Source organism: Equus asinus, chromosome 15, assembly GCF_041296235.1.
Source record: "Equus asinus isolate D_3611 breed Donkey chromosome 15, EquAss-T2T_v2, whole genome shotgun sequence".
NCBI classification, from domain to species: Eukaryota; Metazoa; Chordata; class Mammalia; order Perissodactyla; family Equidae; genus Equus; species Equus asinus.
In genome coordinates this window covers 28,144,865-28,161,090 of record NC_091804.1, presented here as the reverse complement: position 1 = coordinate 28,161,090, position 16,226 = coordinate 28,144,865, and the positions used below count along the sequence as shown (strand labels likewise).

At 53.5% G+C, this 16,226-nt stretch overlaps 1 protein-coding gene and 1 long non-coding RNA gene across 10 annotated transcripts in view; one reads left to right on the top strand and one right to left on the bottom strand.

Moving 5' to 3' along the window:
* The window catches only part of DLGAP4 (DLG associated protein 4), a 132,284-nt gene that overhangs the window by 55,127 nt on the left and 60,931 nt on the right, over positions 1-16,226 (bottom strand). For 3 of the 9 annotated variants that reach the window (XM_044748714.2, XM_044748716.2, XM_044748713.2), the window contains exons 5-6: positions 14,054-14,104; positions 10,451-10,691 (exon numbers count right to left, since the gene is read on the bottom strand). In XM_044748714.2, the coding sequence (XP_044604649.1) occupies positions 10,451-10,691; positions 14,054-14,104 (292 nt within the window). Of the gene's footprint in view, positions 1-484; positions 1,581-10,450; positions 10,692-14,053; positions 14,105-16,226 lie in introns of those variants that run through there. The other 6 variants (XM_070485872.1, XM_070485874.1, XM_044748715.2 and 3 more) reach the window with 5 other exon arrangements.
* On the top strand, positions 4,842-7,694 carry LOC123277409 (uncharacterized). The gene is made up of 3 exons (XR_006514335.2): positions 4,842-4,972; positions 5,663-5,750; positions 7,557-7,694. It is a non-coding gene; the product is annotated as an uncharacterized lncRNA (long non-coding RNA).

The following is a 16,226-nucleotide window of genomic DNA, read 5'->3' as shown; positions in this document are numbered from 1 at the left end:
GGTTCACCTGCCCGGTCTGGTGGCCTGCAAAGTTCTGGCCACACACCCGACGGCCCAGCTGCCTAGGAGCCGCACCCCCCTGCAAAATTTCATTACTCAAGTTGGCAAGAACGCAGCCCCCACCCCCAGCCTGATCTAAATAAACGCCCAAGTGATATCACATCCTGCCGGCTCCAAAATAGCCCAGGCCTGCCCACAAGCAATCACAAAGTGCCAGGCCATGCAGGGCCAAGCCGGCAGAGAGGTCCAGCCCGCGGCACCCTCCACACACTCAAGCAACTAAAGCAGAAGCCTCAGAGCAGGAAGGCCCGCCCCCCCAACCTCTGCCAGGTGGCCTGGCCCCTCCCTCCTCACCCCCTTTGTTGGGAGGCCCCAGAGCCTCCTGCCCCAGCGCCAGCCCTGCCCCAGCGCCAACCCCATGGAGCCTCGGCCGCGGCCAGCCTGCGGGCAGACTCCGGCCCGACCTGGACACCCCACCACTCACATTGCTTCAAGAGCTCCAGACACAAAGCCATGAGGGCCGGACGGGGGTCAGAGCCCCAGAGACCGGCAAAGACAGAAAAGGGGAGAGGGAGAGACAGGGGAGCAGAGAGCGGGGGAGACAGGGGGCCAGGGCAGACAAAGCCAGGGGGGCCAGGAGCACTGGGCCAAGGAGCAGGCTCAAACGGGGGCTTTCCGTGCAAGAGACATCCAGTGGCGCGACCACCGAGACAGATGTGGGGGCAGAGCGAGGCAAGGAGAGCAAAGCAGGGGACCCCGACCCAGAGAAAGGAGGGGTGCAGAAGCCTGAGAGAGAACAAGGAGAGACAGCGACAGGGGACAAACCGAGGGAAGGCAGGGAGGGGCGCTCAAGTCAGGGAGCGGGGGAGCTTTTGGGGGTCCTAAGGAGAGACCCCAAGGGATCTCGGAAGTCCCAGCGTACACGGGGAACACCAAAAGAGGGGGAAATCTCGAGGAAATACGGGCGAAGAGGAGGCAAGACCCCGGGGATTTGGGGGTACAGACGGCAGGGAGGACCCCCAAGGGATGTGCGGGAGCTCCGAGAAGAGCCCCGGGAGAGTGCGGAGGGTGTTCTGAAGGAGAGACCCCAAAGACGTGGGGCGCTCCGAGGGGCAGTCCAAAGAACGGGGCGCTGAGACAGGGCTGCTGTGACGGACGAGGAGCGCCGAGGGGGCCCCGAGACGGGGCGAGGGAGGGGCCGCGGCACCGCGAGGGCAGAGACAAAGAGACAGCGAGCCGGGGAGAGACAAAGCGGGCGGGGCGGGGAGACCGGCCGAGGGCCTGCGGCCGCACAGGGCACGGAAGCGCAAGCGGGCGGGCGGACGGACGGACGGACAGACGGGGAGGAGGGCGGGGGCAGGGCCGGGCGGGGGCGGCGCCCGTTTCCTCGCGGGGCCGCCGCGGCTCCGGGCGACGCTGGGCGGGCCCCGGGCGTCCGGGCTGAGGAGGCGGCGGCGGCGACGACGTGGACCGGACAGACGGACGGAGTGACGGACGGGCTGGCGGCAGCTGCGGCCAGCGGCGGGCACTCACCCTCCTCCCTCACGCGGCCCGGCCCGAGGCTCCGGTTTTGTACGCCCGAGGGGCGGGGCCTCCGGGTTAAAGCCCCGCGCCGGCCCCGCCCCGCCCCGCCCCCCGCGTCAGCCGCGCGCGCGCGTCCCCCGGGACTCCCGGGGCGGGCGGGAGCGCGCACAGCCCGCTCGGCACGTGGCCCGTGCGCAAGCGCGCGGGGCGCGCGGTCCAGCCCACGCCCAGGCCGGCTGACTGTGAGAGGGAGCGCGCGCACACGTCGGCACGCGCACGCCTGAGCACGGGGGGCTCCGCCCCTCGGGCCGCCCCGCCAAACCGGTTCCAGCTGGAACGGGACGCATGCTCCGTCCGGGAGGCGGGCCGGGAGAGTTAACACCCCTAGCCGGGGAAACTGAGGGTCAGAGGTACCCGCCTGCGGTGGTCTTTTCACCCCTGTGTGCTCAAATTTGTCCTCAAGTACTATCGACTCTACGTCCTAAACGATTCTAGTTGTCCCCTGCGCTTCATCCTCGCTTTGCTGTCTTCATCGGGAGTCCTTCTAATTGGGTTCAAATCCCGGCTCAGCTTCTCGAGGGCTGTGTGATCTTGGACCAGAAGCTCATTCAACCTCCCTGAGCCTTCGTTTCCTCCTCGGCAAAATAAAACCAGCACACCCACGGTGCCCTGGAGGGCAAAGCGCAGTAGGCGCCGCCTAAATCCATAAATCACTCTCTTCACACCTCATGGCCCTCCCAGTCCCCCGCTTCCCCCTGCGAGTCCCCTCTCCTCACAGTCCCTGTCCTGAGTCGTTTCTTTGGTGGCCTCATCCCTCCGGGTCACACCTACAGTAGATCTGCCATCCACAGACCCAGCCCCTGTTCCCAGACCTGCCTTGTTGGTGACCTAGGCAAGTCCCTCCCCTTCTCTGTGCATCTGTTTTCCAAATGTAAAACGGAGAAAAGAATCTCACTGAAGAAGATGATACAGTGTTTCCAGTACCACTGTCACAAGTTTTGCATAAAGGCAACAAAAGCAACTGAAGGTGATTGAGCCATTTTGAAAATAGCTTACTTTGTCCTACTCACAGTCACTATGCTACAACTGTACTATTCATTTCGTGTTTATCTTTAAATTGATTAATTTAGAAAAATTCAGGAAGGCCCTAAGCATGAGCCTGTCTTGCTCTGACCCAGCCACACCGGCCCCTGTTCCTCCAACATACCAGGCACCCTCTTGCCTCAGGACCTTTGCACCACTCTTGCCCCTGTCTGGAGTACTTCCCCTACACAACTCATTCCCTCACTTTCTTCAAGTCATTGCTCAAACATCCTTCTCAATGAGTTCTACCCTAGCTACCCTGTTCCTGCTGCAGTACCCCTCCCTTCCGCTGCTAGCACTCCCCATGCCCCTTGCTCTGTGCTGCTTTCCAATAAATCCTATACTTGTGTTATTTATGCTTATCATTTTGTCTGCTGGCTCCCCCCCACCCCCCAGTAAAGTACTCTCCATGAAGGCAGGGGTTTCCATTTTGTTCACTGATGTGTCCCTGGTTCCTGGAGCGTGGCCTGGCCTATTTTAGGTGAATAATAAACATCTATTCAATGACAGAGCTGCCCAATTGAAGGCTAAGTCCTTAACCACCATGCCATGGGGCCTCTGGGGTTCACTTTAAACACCTTAGTCTCTCCTCCTTTGGCCTGACCTTTCTACCCCTGAGGGTGTAAGGAATGCATCTGTCTTGTTCAAGAATCTCAATCCTGGGGTTCCCGGCCTGCCCACCAGTCCCTAAGCCCAATCACTACTTTCCCCCAGAAGGCTCAATGGATCTGCTGAAAAACGGGACTTAGAAGAGTGGCAATCTATGCACTCAGCACCTGGTGGGCACCTGATTAACCAGGAACGTCCTGGTCCAAGGCTTGGTGGAGCCCAGGGAGGAGCCCTGCCTTCCGCCCAGTGCCTCCTGTGGAGAGGTGCAGCAGCAAGGAATTCTGGCTCCTTATCACTCACTCTGAGAGGCCTCCTGGGTCCTCCCATTACTCTCCGACCCTTGCCTTGCCTGGACCACTGCACCAGTCTCCAATCCATCCTGCCTTGGTTGCTAGATAATTCTCCCCGAATCTCCTATAACCGTATCACATCTCTTTACCAGGACCCTGGATGGCTCCTCCCCACATGGGATAATGGGGAACTCACGGCTTTGGAGTCAGGCAGATCTAGGTGGGAAAAGCCCCTTGATATACTAACTGGGTGACCTTGACATGACAGTCACGTTCTCTAGGCTGCAGTGTCTTTGTAAAATATCTGTAAATGTGTATGTGCATGTGTGTGTGAGGTTAAACTGGGTTAAATTGGAATGTCAGATATGTGTAACTATCCTGGCCACGGCAGACATCAGTCGTCGATGGTGGCACACTTCTCTGCTTAACTAAATCTCAGTCCTGAGCTCCAGGGATCAGAGATGACGTATGAGTTGAGTTCTATTTGCAATCTCTGGCATGATGGTCTTTGAGGTTCCTCTCAGCCCTGACACTCTGGGGTCGGAGTGTCCAATCTGACTGGACCCTGTGGTGTAATAACCAGAGACTGGAAGGTTAGGCTTGGGGGACGAGGCTGACTGGAGGGTTGGCTGCTTACTGGAATTTTGTCACCCTCCTTTTCTCTGTCTATGCAGCGGGGAGTGAATTAGAGAGGACTGGGGGAGGGGAGAGGGGACAAAGAAGGGAGGGCAGAGCATTCTGTGACTTGGATGGGAGGTGTTTGGGGGTTCCACAAACCCAAGCCTCATAACATTGATAGGAAATTTGAGATACAGGGAGGGGCTGGGGTGTACCCAGAGTGACACAGCAGAGCTGAAACTAGAACTCAGGACCCCTGAACAGGACCCCTGAAGGAGCAAGGGTGCATCCCAGGCCAGGAACCTATCCCAGCTCAGTCTAGAGCCTTAAGCACTGCCAGGGAGTGACCCCAAGTGTGTGCACCTCTGTGTGTGTGTACACACACGTACACACGTGCAGGTGCAGAGAATGCAGTTGGCAGGAGCAGGGGTGCCACTCAGCAGCCCACCACCACCGCTTGCCGAGGCCCCTGGGTGATGTCACAGCCTCCCTTGTGATTCAGACGGCGTGGGAGAGACACAGAAAGGGAGGCTGGGGAGGGAGGAGGGCCAGAAACTGAGAGGGAAGAAAGGAAGAGAGGGTGGGGGGAGAAACAGGGCTGAGGGAGAAAGACAGAAGGCTAAGCTGGTGGAGAGGCAGGGGCAGAGGGAGAAGAAGCTGGAAGAAAGGGATGGAGAAAGGAAGCAGGGAGAAGAGAATGAGCACCAATGGGAGATGGGCAGAGGAGGAGGCGGCTGGAGTGGGAGGGAGGGTTTTCTCTGTTCTTTCTGGTCTTTTTCATAGTCAGAGAGAGAGAGGAGGCAGGATGGGGCAGACTGAAGGGTGGGCACCGCCGTGTCCCCTCCCAGGTAGGTCCATTGGCTGGGGAGGGGCATGTATATGCAGCCAAGCTGCTGCTTCCATCCCAGCTGGAGCTGACCCAGCCTGCCAGTCACCTGCCAGAGCTATTTCTGGAATGTGGAATCTGGGTCAGAAAGGGGGGAGGGAGAAAGGGGGCAGCTGGGAAGCTGGCCAGCTCTGAGTAGGTGGGTGGGTGGGCAGATCCCTGCCCTGGCCACCGCCACTCCAGAGGAGCCCACCCCTTCCAGGCTCTCACTGCCTCAGTAACCGCCCCCCACATCTACCTACCCGCCTACAGATGGCCCGAGAGCATATGTACCCATGTGAGAGTGACAAAGAGCTTTCATGCCCCTCAGCAACATGGGAGCTCAAAACAGCCCTAGGCAGAGGACAGGGCCCGGACTGCTCACTCACTGGAGACATATGCTGAGGAGGGGGGCAGACTTTTGAGCGGGGTGACCCTGCGGGGAGACAGTGGCAGAGTGTGGGTGTGCCCATGTGGAGGGAGGTGATGATGGGCAGGATTGACATGTATGGTTGGACAAGTTTTACATTGATTAAGGATGCTACCTATTAGGGGGGTGTTGATCACAACAAAGACATAATTGAATTATATACTTATTATGACAAATTTCTGGCAGATGGCAGTAAAGGACCGTATTCTAATAAAAATTGTACATCATGACATTTTTCAACAGATGGCAATGAAATGTCTTGGGGGAGCGCCTTTTCCAAACCCAGCACAAAGGAACTGTTCTCATGCATCAGCTGCAGCTCTACACACAGGTTTGACAATCGGGTGGCTTTGGTTTTCTCTGCAAGGCAGGTGGGTTTACCTGATGAGTAGGAAGGGATCAGAGGTAGAGGAGAGAGGAGCAAGTATGTAGTGCTCACTCTGGAGCCCTGGAAGGAGGGCTGAATATTTCCCCCTGGGAAACGTGGGGGGTGAATTTTTTTGGTGGCTCCAATCTGCTAGGGCACAATTTCCTCACAGGTGTGGAGGTGGCATGAGCCTTGAAGGAGACACACATGTATGTGAATGCATGTGCAGGTCTATGTGGAGATGAGGTGTATATGTGTACGGGTAAGATATCAGTGTGCGTGTGTTTTCATATCATATATAGGTCTAAGAGAACAAAACTTTACGTATGTCTATAAGTAGGTGCATATGTGCACACATGTCTGGGTAGGTGTCAGATGTTGCTACATGATACTTTCTTCAGTGTCTTCGTTTGGGCTAAAGCTTTCAAACTTAGGACAAGTGGAGCCCCACATCCCTACATTTAAAGCCCGATGCTGGATCATCCATATGCGATGTGCTGGGGGAGCTGGGTTTGATTGAATTTTTGGCGTCAATTCTCAATCATTCCCTGTATTCATGCCCTTTGCTATGTAACCGCAGTTTCTCCCACAAAAGGTGGAATGTATTTCCCTGGACCTTGGCTTTGGACTCATGTGACTTTTGCTTTGAGCAGCCAGATGTTAGCAGATGTGACACAGAGACTTGAAATGTGCTTATACAGTGAAGTCTGCCCTCTTAAACTCTTGCCATCATCATGAGAAGAGCACCTGGCTAGGGCGCTGATTCCAGGAGCACCTTTTGGTTCCAGGAGGGGGATGGAGGATATGCAGAGCAGAACCAGCCAACCTGCAAACTCATGAATGAGAACAAATGCATATTATTGTGTGTGCCACTGAAATTATGTGCTTGCTTGTTACACAGCATTATTGTGGTAATAGTTGACTGATACAAAAATTGGTACCAAGAGTGGGGTGTGTTAGCAACAAAAATGAAAATATGTAGCACTGGCTCTGGGACCAACTGGTGAGCGGTAAGTGAACTGTTACAGCAGGCTTGAAAAAAGGTGGCCCATATTATATAGAGACAAAACGCTTGGTAAAACTGTCAACCTACAGTAACTTGAAGAGAGCAAATGGATTTAAGCGAGATAGTTTCCAGGCAAAATGTTGAAAGCAAAAGCTGGCACCTTTGGGCTACATTTGATAAGGACTTACGAGAAAGAGAGCAACTCATAAAAGATATAGGAGTGTTGCAGGGCACAGAGTGTTTAGAGGGAATATAGAGAGCCTAGAACTTGCTGAGTTGGAAAATTAATCTGTCAACTCTAGCCTCTCCTGCCAGTAAATCATTCTCAAATTAAGATAGAGCCTGGACAAAAGACAAAGATCAAACTAAGGTCATGGCCAGTTAAGACTCTAAAATAGTAAGGTACCATCTAGTAGATGCTCTCAGCTACTCAAAAAGGCTTCCAGAAAGCTTAAGAGGTTGGCCCCACAGAAGCTTGATGTACTCAAAGTAGTTATAATTGAGTCTAGAGACACTGGCATGACTCAAAAATAATTGTGGGTGTGGCTTTCGTTACATGGAGTTAAGTGGAATCAAATACATAGAAAACCCACAAAGTGTTTGAGGTAGGTACATGGCCAAAACTATGATCAGCTTAGGCTAAAGGGACTGAGACCATTCAAGGTATAAAAAGACATCTGGGTCCCTAACTTTCTTCAGGCAGGAGGCAGGCTAAGAAAGCTGTTCAGCTGCCCAAAGGACATATTCTTCAATGGTCTCTTTAGAAGTGGCCAAAAAGACTAATGGAAAAGGAAGCGTTTTCAGAGAGCAGAGCCAAGAGCTGTGGAAACCAATGGATTAGCAAGTCAACCCCAGGGAGGAAAGCTCGGGCCTAATCAAGGAACATTCCCAGAGTATTCGCCCAACATTCGCCCAGAAGGACTCCAGAAGTGTCATGGATCAGTAAGTTTCTGAATTCCCTTTCTCTCTCTTTCTGAACGGGAGTATGAATTGCAGTTATCCTGTACATATTTTGCCAATGTATGCTGGATGTGTGGGGAGTTGGCAGGGCAGGTAGATAACTTTTTTTTTTTAGATTTTAGGTCATTCAACCAAGAGGAGCCACATCCAGACCTGATATAGATCAGGAGATCTTGCTGTTATGACTAGAAGAGACTTTGGGAGGTCTTAAGTATAGGCGTATTTTCTATGTGAGAGGCGTGTGAATAAATGTGGCCAAGAGAGTGGACTGTAATAGAGTGAATTATTGACCCTGATTCTTCACTCCTCCCTCCATACTCCTTGCCATAGAAATACAGTTTTTTTACACCAAGGTGGGAGGGTATTTCTCCATCCTTTGTCTTTGAGCTCAATCATAGGACTTGCTTTAGCCAACAGGATTTTAGCAGATATTATGCAAGCAGGGGCCTTGAAATGTGCTTGGGTAGTTAGGCTTGCTCTCTTGTGTTTATGCCATCACCATGAGAAGAATATGCCCTGGCTAGGCCACTGACCCAGGACTCTTTGGTCGTAGGAGGAGGATGAGAGACATGTGGAGCAGAGCAGTTCCAGCTGACCCACAAACTTGGGAGCAAGAAATAAACGTCAGTTGTTGTGTTACAATAATTTTGTGGTTGTTTGTTAGGCAGCACTATTGTAGCAATAGCTGACCCATTCTCAGCCCATTCATGAGTGGTTGGGGTTGGGGGAGGTTGGTGAATGAGGGTTTATTTGAAGCAAATTGCTGAGGTGCTATATGTCCCCCCAGGCCCAGCTCATGCTTAGAGAACTTCTCATGAGCCTGATGATGTGGAGAAGCTGATCTTTTACTTGAGGTTCCTATGAGACTGTAGCAGACTGCCTGCGAGAGCCTGGCAGGGATCCCCTGGATTTGGGGGCCATAGAACTTGGGCCTCAACACCTGCTTGGACACCTCTGAAATGGAGGGGCTGGCAGGGCTACCTGTCACAGCAGGTCTAGGCGGAAGGCTGTAGCAGACCAGCCCATACTTTCACAGTTTCACAAGGCAAAGGCCTCACTTTCACACGGGTTAAGTGGGAGCCGAGAAAAAGGTAGGGCTGGAGTTGTCTTCAGAGGATTCTGCCCAAGATGCCTGCCTGGCAAGGCCAGGTCCCCTAGCAAAAGGAGGCTGAATGGGGAGGAGGAGGGAGACCATGGGATGGAGGAGGGAATAAGAAGCAGTGGCCTGGAGGGGAATTGCCCATGCCAGGAAAGAAGGCACCAGGAGGGCCCTGCAGGACAGGAGAAACTCCAAAAGCACCACCTAGAAGAAGGAGCCAGCATGTGGTATCTGTCATCCGCAAAGTCCTGATGTCAGCAACACCTGCATTAGCTGCCTCCCCCTCCCACCTGGAGGGACCAGAACAGCCACTGGTGAACAAGGAACAGAGAAGACACCGACCACCACACCCATTCCCCACTGCGGGCTTCCCAGCCCGAGCCATGCCCTAGCTGCAGGCGCAGGGGACTCAAGGTGGATGAGACCAAAGTTTTGAAATGAGACCAGACTGGACTCTTAATACTTGAAAGTGAAACTGTTGCTTAGGGTCTAAAAGTGACTGGAAAAGCTCGGGGATCTGCTCAGATAGAAACCAGGGTTTGGAAGGCAATAGTGAAACAAAGTGGTTTCTTGCTCTGCCCCCTGCAAAGACCGGTTCACTCCATCAATGAGCTGGTTTCCTGTGTAGAGAATATCCATGGGACTCAGGCTCATTTATTTACCTCAAACACCAATTGAGCAATTGAAACAGCTGTCTCTCTTTCTACAACAATCCAACCCCAATTGCCTTTGATCGTCAGGAAGCTCAGAGTCAAGTGTGAGAACCAGTGATAACAGCCATCACCTGTCAGCTCCTACCACGTGCAAGGTCCTGCTTACACACTCTTATGCTCATTCTTATTTCATCTCCCCAAGAGCCCTCTGGGGTCTGGCTTATGCCTCAGTTTATCAATGGGGAAACTGAGATTCATGGAGGAGAACTAGCCAGCCAGAGTAAGCTCAAAGCTCTCTCTACCAAGCCAGAAATTGTCCTATGATTTTCCTTGGTCTTGATTTTCTTGATTTTCATGGCTTGCTCTGTGCAGGGTCCCCTTTATTCTCTGATCATGCATGGGTTATCTTCAGAGGGTTTAGAACAAGTATCAGGAAGGTTGTCCCTGACTGTGAATATGAGAGAAACCTGCAAACTCATCCTTTTGAGAAGGCTCAATGCAGATCCCATCCTCTCCCTGCAGGATCCCACCTCCCCAGAGGTTCGCTTACCTGAACTAATCAAAACATGGAGGTAGGGCTTCCGAAAGCCCTGCCCACCAGCGGGTGACTGCTCTGAGCCAGGACCTGGACAGTCAGGGGCAACCGAGCATCTGCAAGCTGCAGCCTTCTCCAGTCCCCGCACCCCCACCACCAGTGGTGACGTCTGCCTCTGTGAGCCCCATTTGAGCTCCGGTTCTCTGGTTGGTGGGAAGTTCAGCCCCAAGACCTCATGCTTTTGCTCCTAACCGTCTCTTTAGTCTTGGCCAACCCACCACGGATTCTTCTGCAGCATTTCCAGCGGCTGGCCCACCAGGAATTGTCTCTGGGGTCCCCTCGCTAAATAAATAAATAAATAAATAAAATTAATTAATTAAAATAAAGCCCTCTCCCCATCACAGTACTCACTTGGAAGTGTGCGACTGTTGCTGAGGCTGCCGGTGCTGGGCGGTGGGGAGAGGGACTGCAGGGAGACACTGTCCTCCTCCTGCGAGCAGCCCGCCTGGATGGCACGCAGGTAGCTGTGGCTGCGGGAGCGGAAGTAGCTGGGCAGGGGCAAGTCCAGCGCCTCTGCCGCGGCCGACTCAGCCTCGCTGCAGGCCGACTCACAGGCCGCCTCGTACTGGTCACTCAGATCTGCCTCCCGTACCTGTCCAGGCAAAGGCCGGTGTCAGGGGCCAGCTTTGCCCATCCTGGAGGGACGGGGAGCTTGGTGGTCAGCTCAGTTGCAGGGCTGGAGAGTCTGTGGGGCCTCCACTCAGCCCACCTTCCCCTCCCATCTCACTCAGGGTATAGGGTGAGCAGATGGAGCCCTTAAGAAATATACAGCCCCTCTCAACCTCTCAGGGCCTCAATTTCCCCATCCCTACAACGGAGAAGAGATTATTAAGGATGGTTTCTAGGATACTAACTAGATTATATCTTGTGCATCCACACTGAGGGATTGATAGATTTTGAGGTCACATCTGAATTCAGTGGGAAAGAAGGGTATAATCAATTAGTAATGTCTGGCCTGAATGTTGGAATGGGTGGTGGCAATAGGTGTGCTAGATATTTACCATCTATGGCCCAATTCCTTCATTTTTACATGCAGAGAAACTGAGGGGAAGACACTTGCCAGGGGTACCCAGTGAGTAAGTGGCAAAACCAACACTCTAAATATATATTTAAGGAAGATTAATCTAGCCCTGGTGTAGTGAATGGATGTTGGGGAGGGATCCAGAATGGAGGCAGAGGCCAGAGATGAAGCTTATGTAATAGTCTGGTGAGAGAAGATAAAACGGGAATGAGGGTAGTGGCAGTGAGGATTGATTAGCAATGTCTGCCATCGGCAGTATGGAGAATGGCAGCACGTATGCTATTTGCCATCTCACATCTAGTTCAGCCTCATCGAGATGGCTTCTTTTTTTTTTAATCTTTTTTTTTTTTCCTGCTTTATCTCCCCAACCCCGCCCTGTACACAGTTGTATATCCCACTTGCAGGTCCTTCTAGTTGTGGGACGTGGGATGCCACCTCAACGTGGCCTGACAAGCGGTGCCATGTCCGCGCCCAGGATCTGAACCCTGGGCCACCACAGCAGAGTGCGCGAACTTAACCACTCGGCCACGGAGCCGGCCCCAAGATGGCTTCTAACTGTCCCTCCAGAGATGACCATCCAAGACCCTGCAAATCTGCAGCTGGAGGTGTGAGCATAAAGGGCCTCACCATGCATACAAGGGTTCTAGAAGGTTCTATCTGACCCATGTCTCAGGCCGTGTTGGTAATTGGGAATCACAAAGTATATGCTGAGGAGTCAGCTGGCCAAAGATGGACACTGGGTGGACGTCCTGGGAAAGGCCTGGGCTAGATGGGAGGGGACAGAAATTGACTGAGCACCATGTGGAGGAAAAGATGGAGCTGGGCTTGGGGCCAGCTTTGCTCTGGACCCGGCTGTGTGACCTCATGCCATCACTACCCTCTGGGTGAGTGTTTCCTATTCTAAATGAAATAGAATGCCTGTTACTTGTCTGACACTGCATCAGGTCAAATGATTAGATGGGTCGTCACCCGATTTGGAGGGTATGTTTGGAAAGGTCTAGATCTGCACTGTCCAATACAGTAGCAACTAAACACGTGTGGCTATTTAGGTTTAAATTAATTAAAATTAAATAAAAGATTCAGTTCCTTAGTCACACTAGCCACGTTGCACTTGCTCACACTACCTTATTGGAAACTGTGGGTTACAGAACATTTCCATCATGGCAGAAAGTTCTACTGGGCACTGCTGATAAGTTAAAATGTAGGCCATGTTGCATACCCAAACTTCACTTGGAGGGGATATAAAAGAGATGGGTGTTTGTCCTCCCAAGCTGCAAGCTGAAGTATATTGGGAGGCCCTTGCGACTGCCCAGGGCAGTGAGGTCTTGCGTTGGGACTGCACAGTAACAGCACAGGTCTGGAACTAGATTGCCAGAGTTTCAATCCCGGGACAATCATTTCCTCGAAATATGAACGTGGGCAAGTCACTTAACTGCTCTGCGCCTTAGTTTTCCCATCTATAAAATGGGGGCTAATTATAGACCTGATATTTTGGTAAAAGATTGGCACCCGAGTTAACATCTGTTGCCTATCTTCCTTTTTTTCCCTTCTCCTCCCCGAGGCCCCCCAGTATGTAGTTGTGTATTCTAGCTGTAGGTCCTTCTGGCTCTGCCATGTGGGACGCCGCCTCAGCATGGCCTGACATGTGGTGCCAGGTCTGCACCCAGGATCCGAACTGGCGAAACCCTGGGCCACTTAAGCAGAGCATGCAAACTTAACCACTCAACCACCGGGCCAGCCCCTATGGACCTGATTTCATGGGACTGTTGTCAAGATTAAAGGTGATAATTCATATCATGTGCTTAGAATAGTGTCTGTGAGAGGAAGCACCTGGTAACCTGTACTTATTATTACAGGCAGCTCCATGGGGTGAGTGCAAGGATTTATAAATGTTGGTTAAGATGCTCCCAAGCTTGGGGGGGGGGAGGGTTGGCCACCTGGTCAGTGCTGCTGGGAGGTGTATCATTGAGGACATACTGTGTGCAGAGAATTGCCCTGGAGGTTTTCTATATGAACATATCACACCTTACCTTGAGCCTGCTGAAGTTAGGGGAGGAAGAGGTCACCTGGCCCACTGTGGGCTCCCCAAAGTCCCTCTGGAATAATGTGTTCAAGAGCAACTATGACATGGGTGGAGGCACATAAGGCATCCACAGCTGGCATCAGTAAGTGTGGGGCCAGTCCTAGTTTTGCCCCTGGAGGATGAGTGGCCTTGGACAAGTCCCTGGCCCACTCCTGGCCACGATGAGAGGTTGAGCTCAGAGCACCTTTCCTGCCCCACTTTCTGTCTTGGTGCTGGGGCCTGGGAGGGAGGAGAGGGCCACTTCCTCGGCAGGATGGGTGTGAATGGGAGGGGGACACCCTTAAGGCAGCCAAACAGTGCCAGGACGGGCACCACCTCTTTTGTATACCAACTTTTGTAAAATTGAAAAGTCTCTGCACTCATTCCAACACCTCAATGTCCTTAAAGGTCTTGTTGGAGCCCAAGAAAGGGGAAAAGTCAGGGGATCAGGGGGCTTGGACCTGGAGGTCAATACCACCAGCCCCCAGCCCTCGACCTGTCCACATAAAAGTCTCCCCAGACCTTTCCCAGGCTTTGGGGGAGGTGAGGAGCGAGGGAGCCAGAAGACTCTCAGGGAATACCTCTCCTTCTCCTGGGGTTATTTCTTGTCCCATCGATAGATTCTAGCTCATTCTTTCCCATTTTTGAGAAGAGGAAACGGAGGCAGAGAGAAGTGAAGTGATAGGACAAGGGAGTGGGAGGTCAGGGCACCAACGTGAGCCACAGCTCCATCCTCACCAGAGGTGGCTTTCCTGGTGCTGGCTCTGCTTGTACCTGCCCGGGCTGGGGGCTAGGACCGCTCAGATGCCAGGCCTAAGACCCAGCCCTGGACTCTGAGGTTGGGGTACAAGGGAATGGCAAACATACTGACCTGCTGCTCATGGCCAAACAACTGGGGGATCAGGGAGGCCTGTCCAAAAATCTGCAGGGAAGAGAGGGGGAGGGTTATGGGGAGACCAAGGCTGGGGCTGGAGCCGGGGAGGGGTGTTCAGGCTCGGCTGCAAGAGAGGTTGTGGTTGGCTCATCTAACCTCCTCCCCAGACTGGCTGGGGCCCAGGTGCTAGGAGGTCTCACTTGGCTTCCCCTAGGGATGGGAGGTTCACTCCTTCTGGGACTGGGCATTGCTGAGGACTTGTAATCTGCTGTTTACAAGTCTTCCTCTTGGTCTGGTCCCTGGGGCCATGGATGCCCTGTCTGCTGCCTCTCACCTGGGCAGGCAGCCCCCCAGGATCTACAGTTGAGGGACAGAGCCCAGAGCTTTCTCTTCCCTGGTCAGGGCCTACACAGTCCAGTGCATGGTGGGAGGGGGCTCCTTCTGGTAGGAGTTGAGGTTTCAGAGACACAGCCAGAGCTGGCACATCTTTGACTTTGGGGTCATAGATGTAGCTCAGGTCATTCAAACTTGTGGGGGTGAGGGTTTGGGGGGTTAGAGGAGAGAGCTGGGGGTGGCCAGGGGGTAGTGGGAGAGACCTGCTGGGGTCCCCAGCCTGGCTGATTCCATGTGCCTTTTTGTGTGCCCAGAGGATAAAAGTGTCCCATGTGCTAGGAGCAGGCAGAGCATAGAGATGGGGTGTGTGAGAGAGACAGACAGACCCAGAGAGAAACATGGAGATGAGACACAATAGAGAGTCAGGGAAAAACGTGAACGAGGGGAGATAAAAACAGAAGGAGACGGATACAAACAGACGGGAAGACTGAGAGCTGACAGAACATGGGAGAGTGGGAGACAGAGGGAGGGAAGTTGTCCACTCAGCAAACACCTACATGCCCTGTGCCACATGCTGGGGACACTGTGGAGAACAAGACAGTAAGGTCCCTGCCTGCAGGGAGCTCCAAGTCTTAAGAGTGAGAGAGACGCCACGTAGATAAGCAAACAAATAATTCCAGATAGTGATAAGTACTGTCAGGAAAGTTAAGCAAAGAAAGGGGACAGCATCCTGGGAGGTTCCTTTAGACAATGACAGGGCAGGCTCCTCTGAGGAGGGGACATTTGACCCAAGACTGAACACAGAGAAGAGCCAGCTGTGCAAAGAGTCGAGAGAAGAGTGCTCCTGGGAAAGGGAACAGCAAATGCAGTGAGCCTGGGGCAGGAATAAGGCGTGTGAGGAGCAGAAAGGAGGCCACTGTGGCTGGAGCAGGGCGAGCGACAGAACAAGTCGGACGTCACGTCTGAGAAGGAGGCAGGGCCTCACAGGTCTGAGTAAGGACTCCAGCTTTCACTAAGGGTGAGGTGGGAGCCATGGGGGAGTCTGGAGCAGGGGCATGGCATGATCTGACTTCCATCTTTCACAAGCTCCCTCTGGTGGCTGAGAACAGATCGGAAGCGGCAGGCATAGGGGCCAGGACAACCATTCAGGTGAGACTTGGCGAGACCTGGATAAGGCTGGCAGGGGCAGAGGGTCCCATGGCTGGGGCGCTCTACCCCTCCCCACATCTAAGGCCAGTCATTTTGGGGTCTGGGAATGACAGTGCTGAGGGTGAGGGGCTGCAGAGGGCTTGGCCAGGCCAAGAATAATGGAGTGGTGAGGAGCTGGGACCCCAGAGCCTTCCAGTTCTAAGCAGTCCGTTAACGCGGGCCACAGGGCTGCACAGTGGGACCCAGAGAGGAGGCTGAATCTGCACCTGTCTCCACTGCCTCACTGTGCTACTACTGGCAGGTGTCTGCCCTCTCTGGGCCTCGTCTCCCCATCCACACCAGGGGGAAGCCCTCAAGCTTTTGCTGGTCTGCCCTTGCAAATCCTAAAGTACTGTGCACACAGCAGGGGCTGGGGTCCAGGGGTGGGGTCCCTGCCCAGCTTTGCCTCCTCCTCGCTGTGTGACCTCACCTATCTGAGCCTCAGTTTCCTCATCTGTGAAAAGGGGATATGGATACTAAGGCACCCTCTGGGGGTGGCTGTGAGGGTTCAAGGACCTGATGGCTGAGAGAATTAAAAGTGCAGCACAGTGTGCTTATCGCTGTTAGTGGCAGAGTTGTCTGGGCCCTGGATGTCCAAGTTTCCATGGAGCAGGTGGGACAGAGAGGTCCAGAGTGGACAAGCAACTTG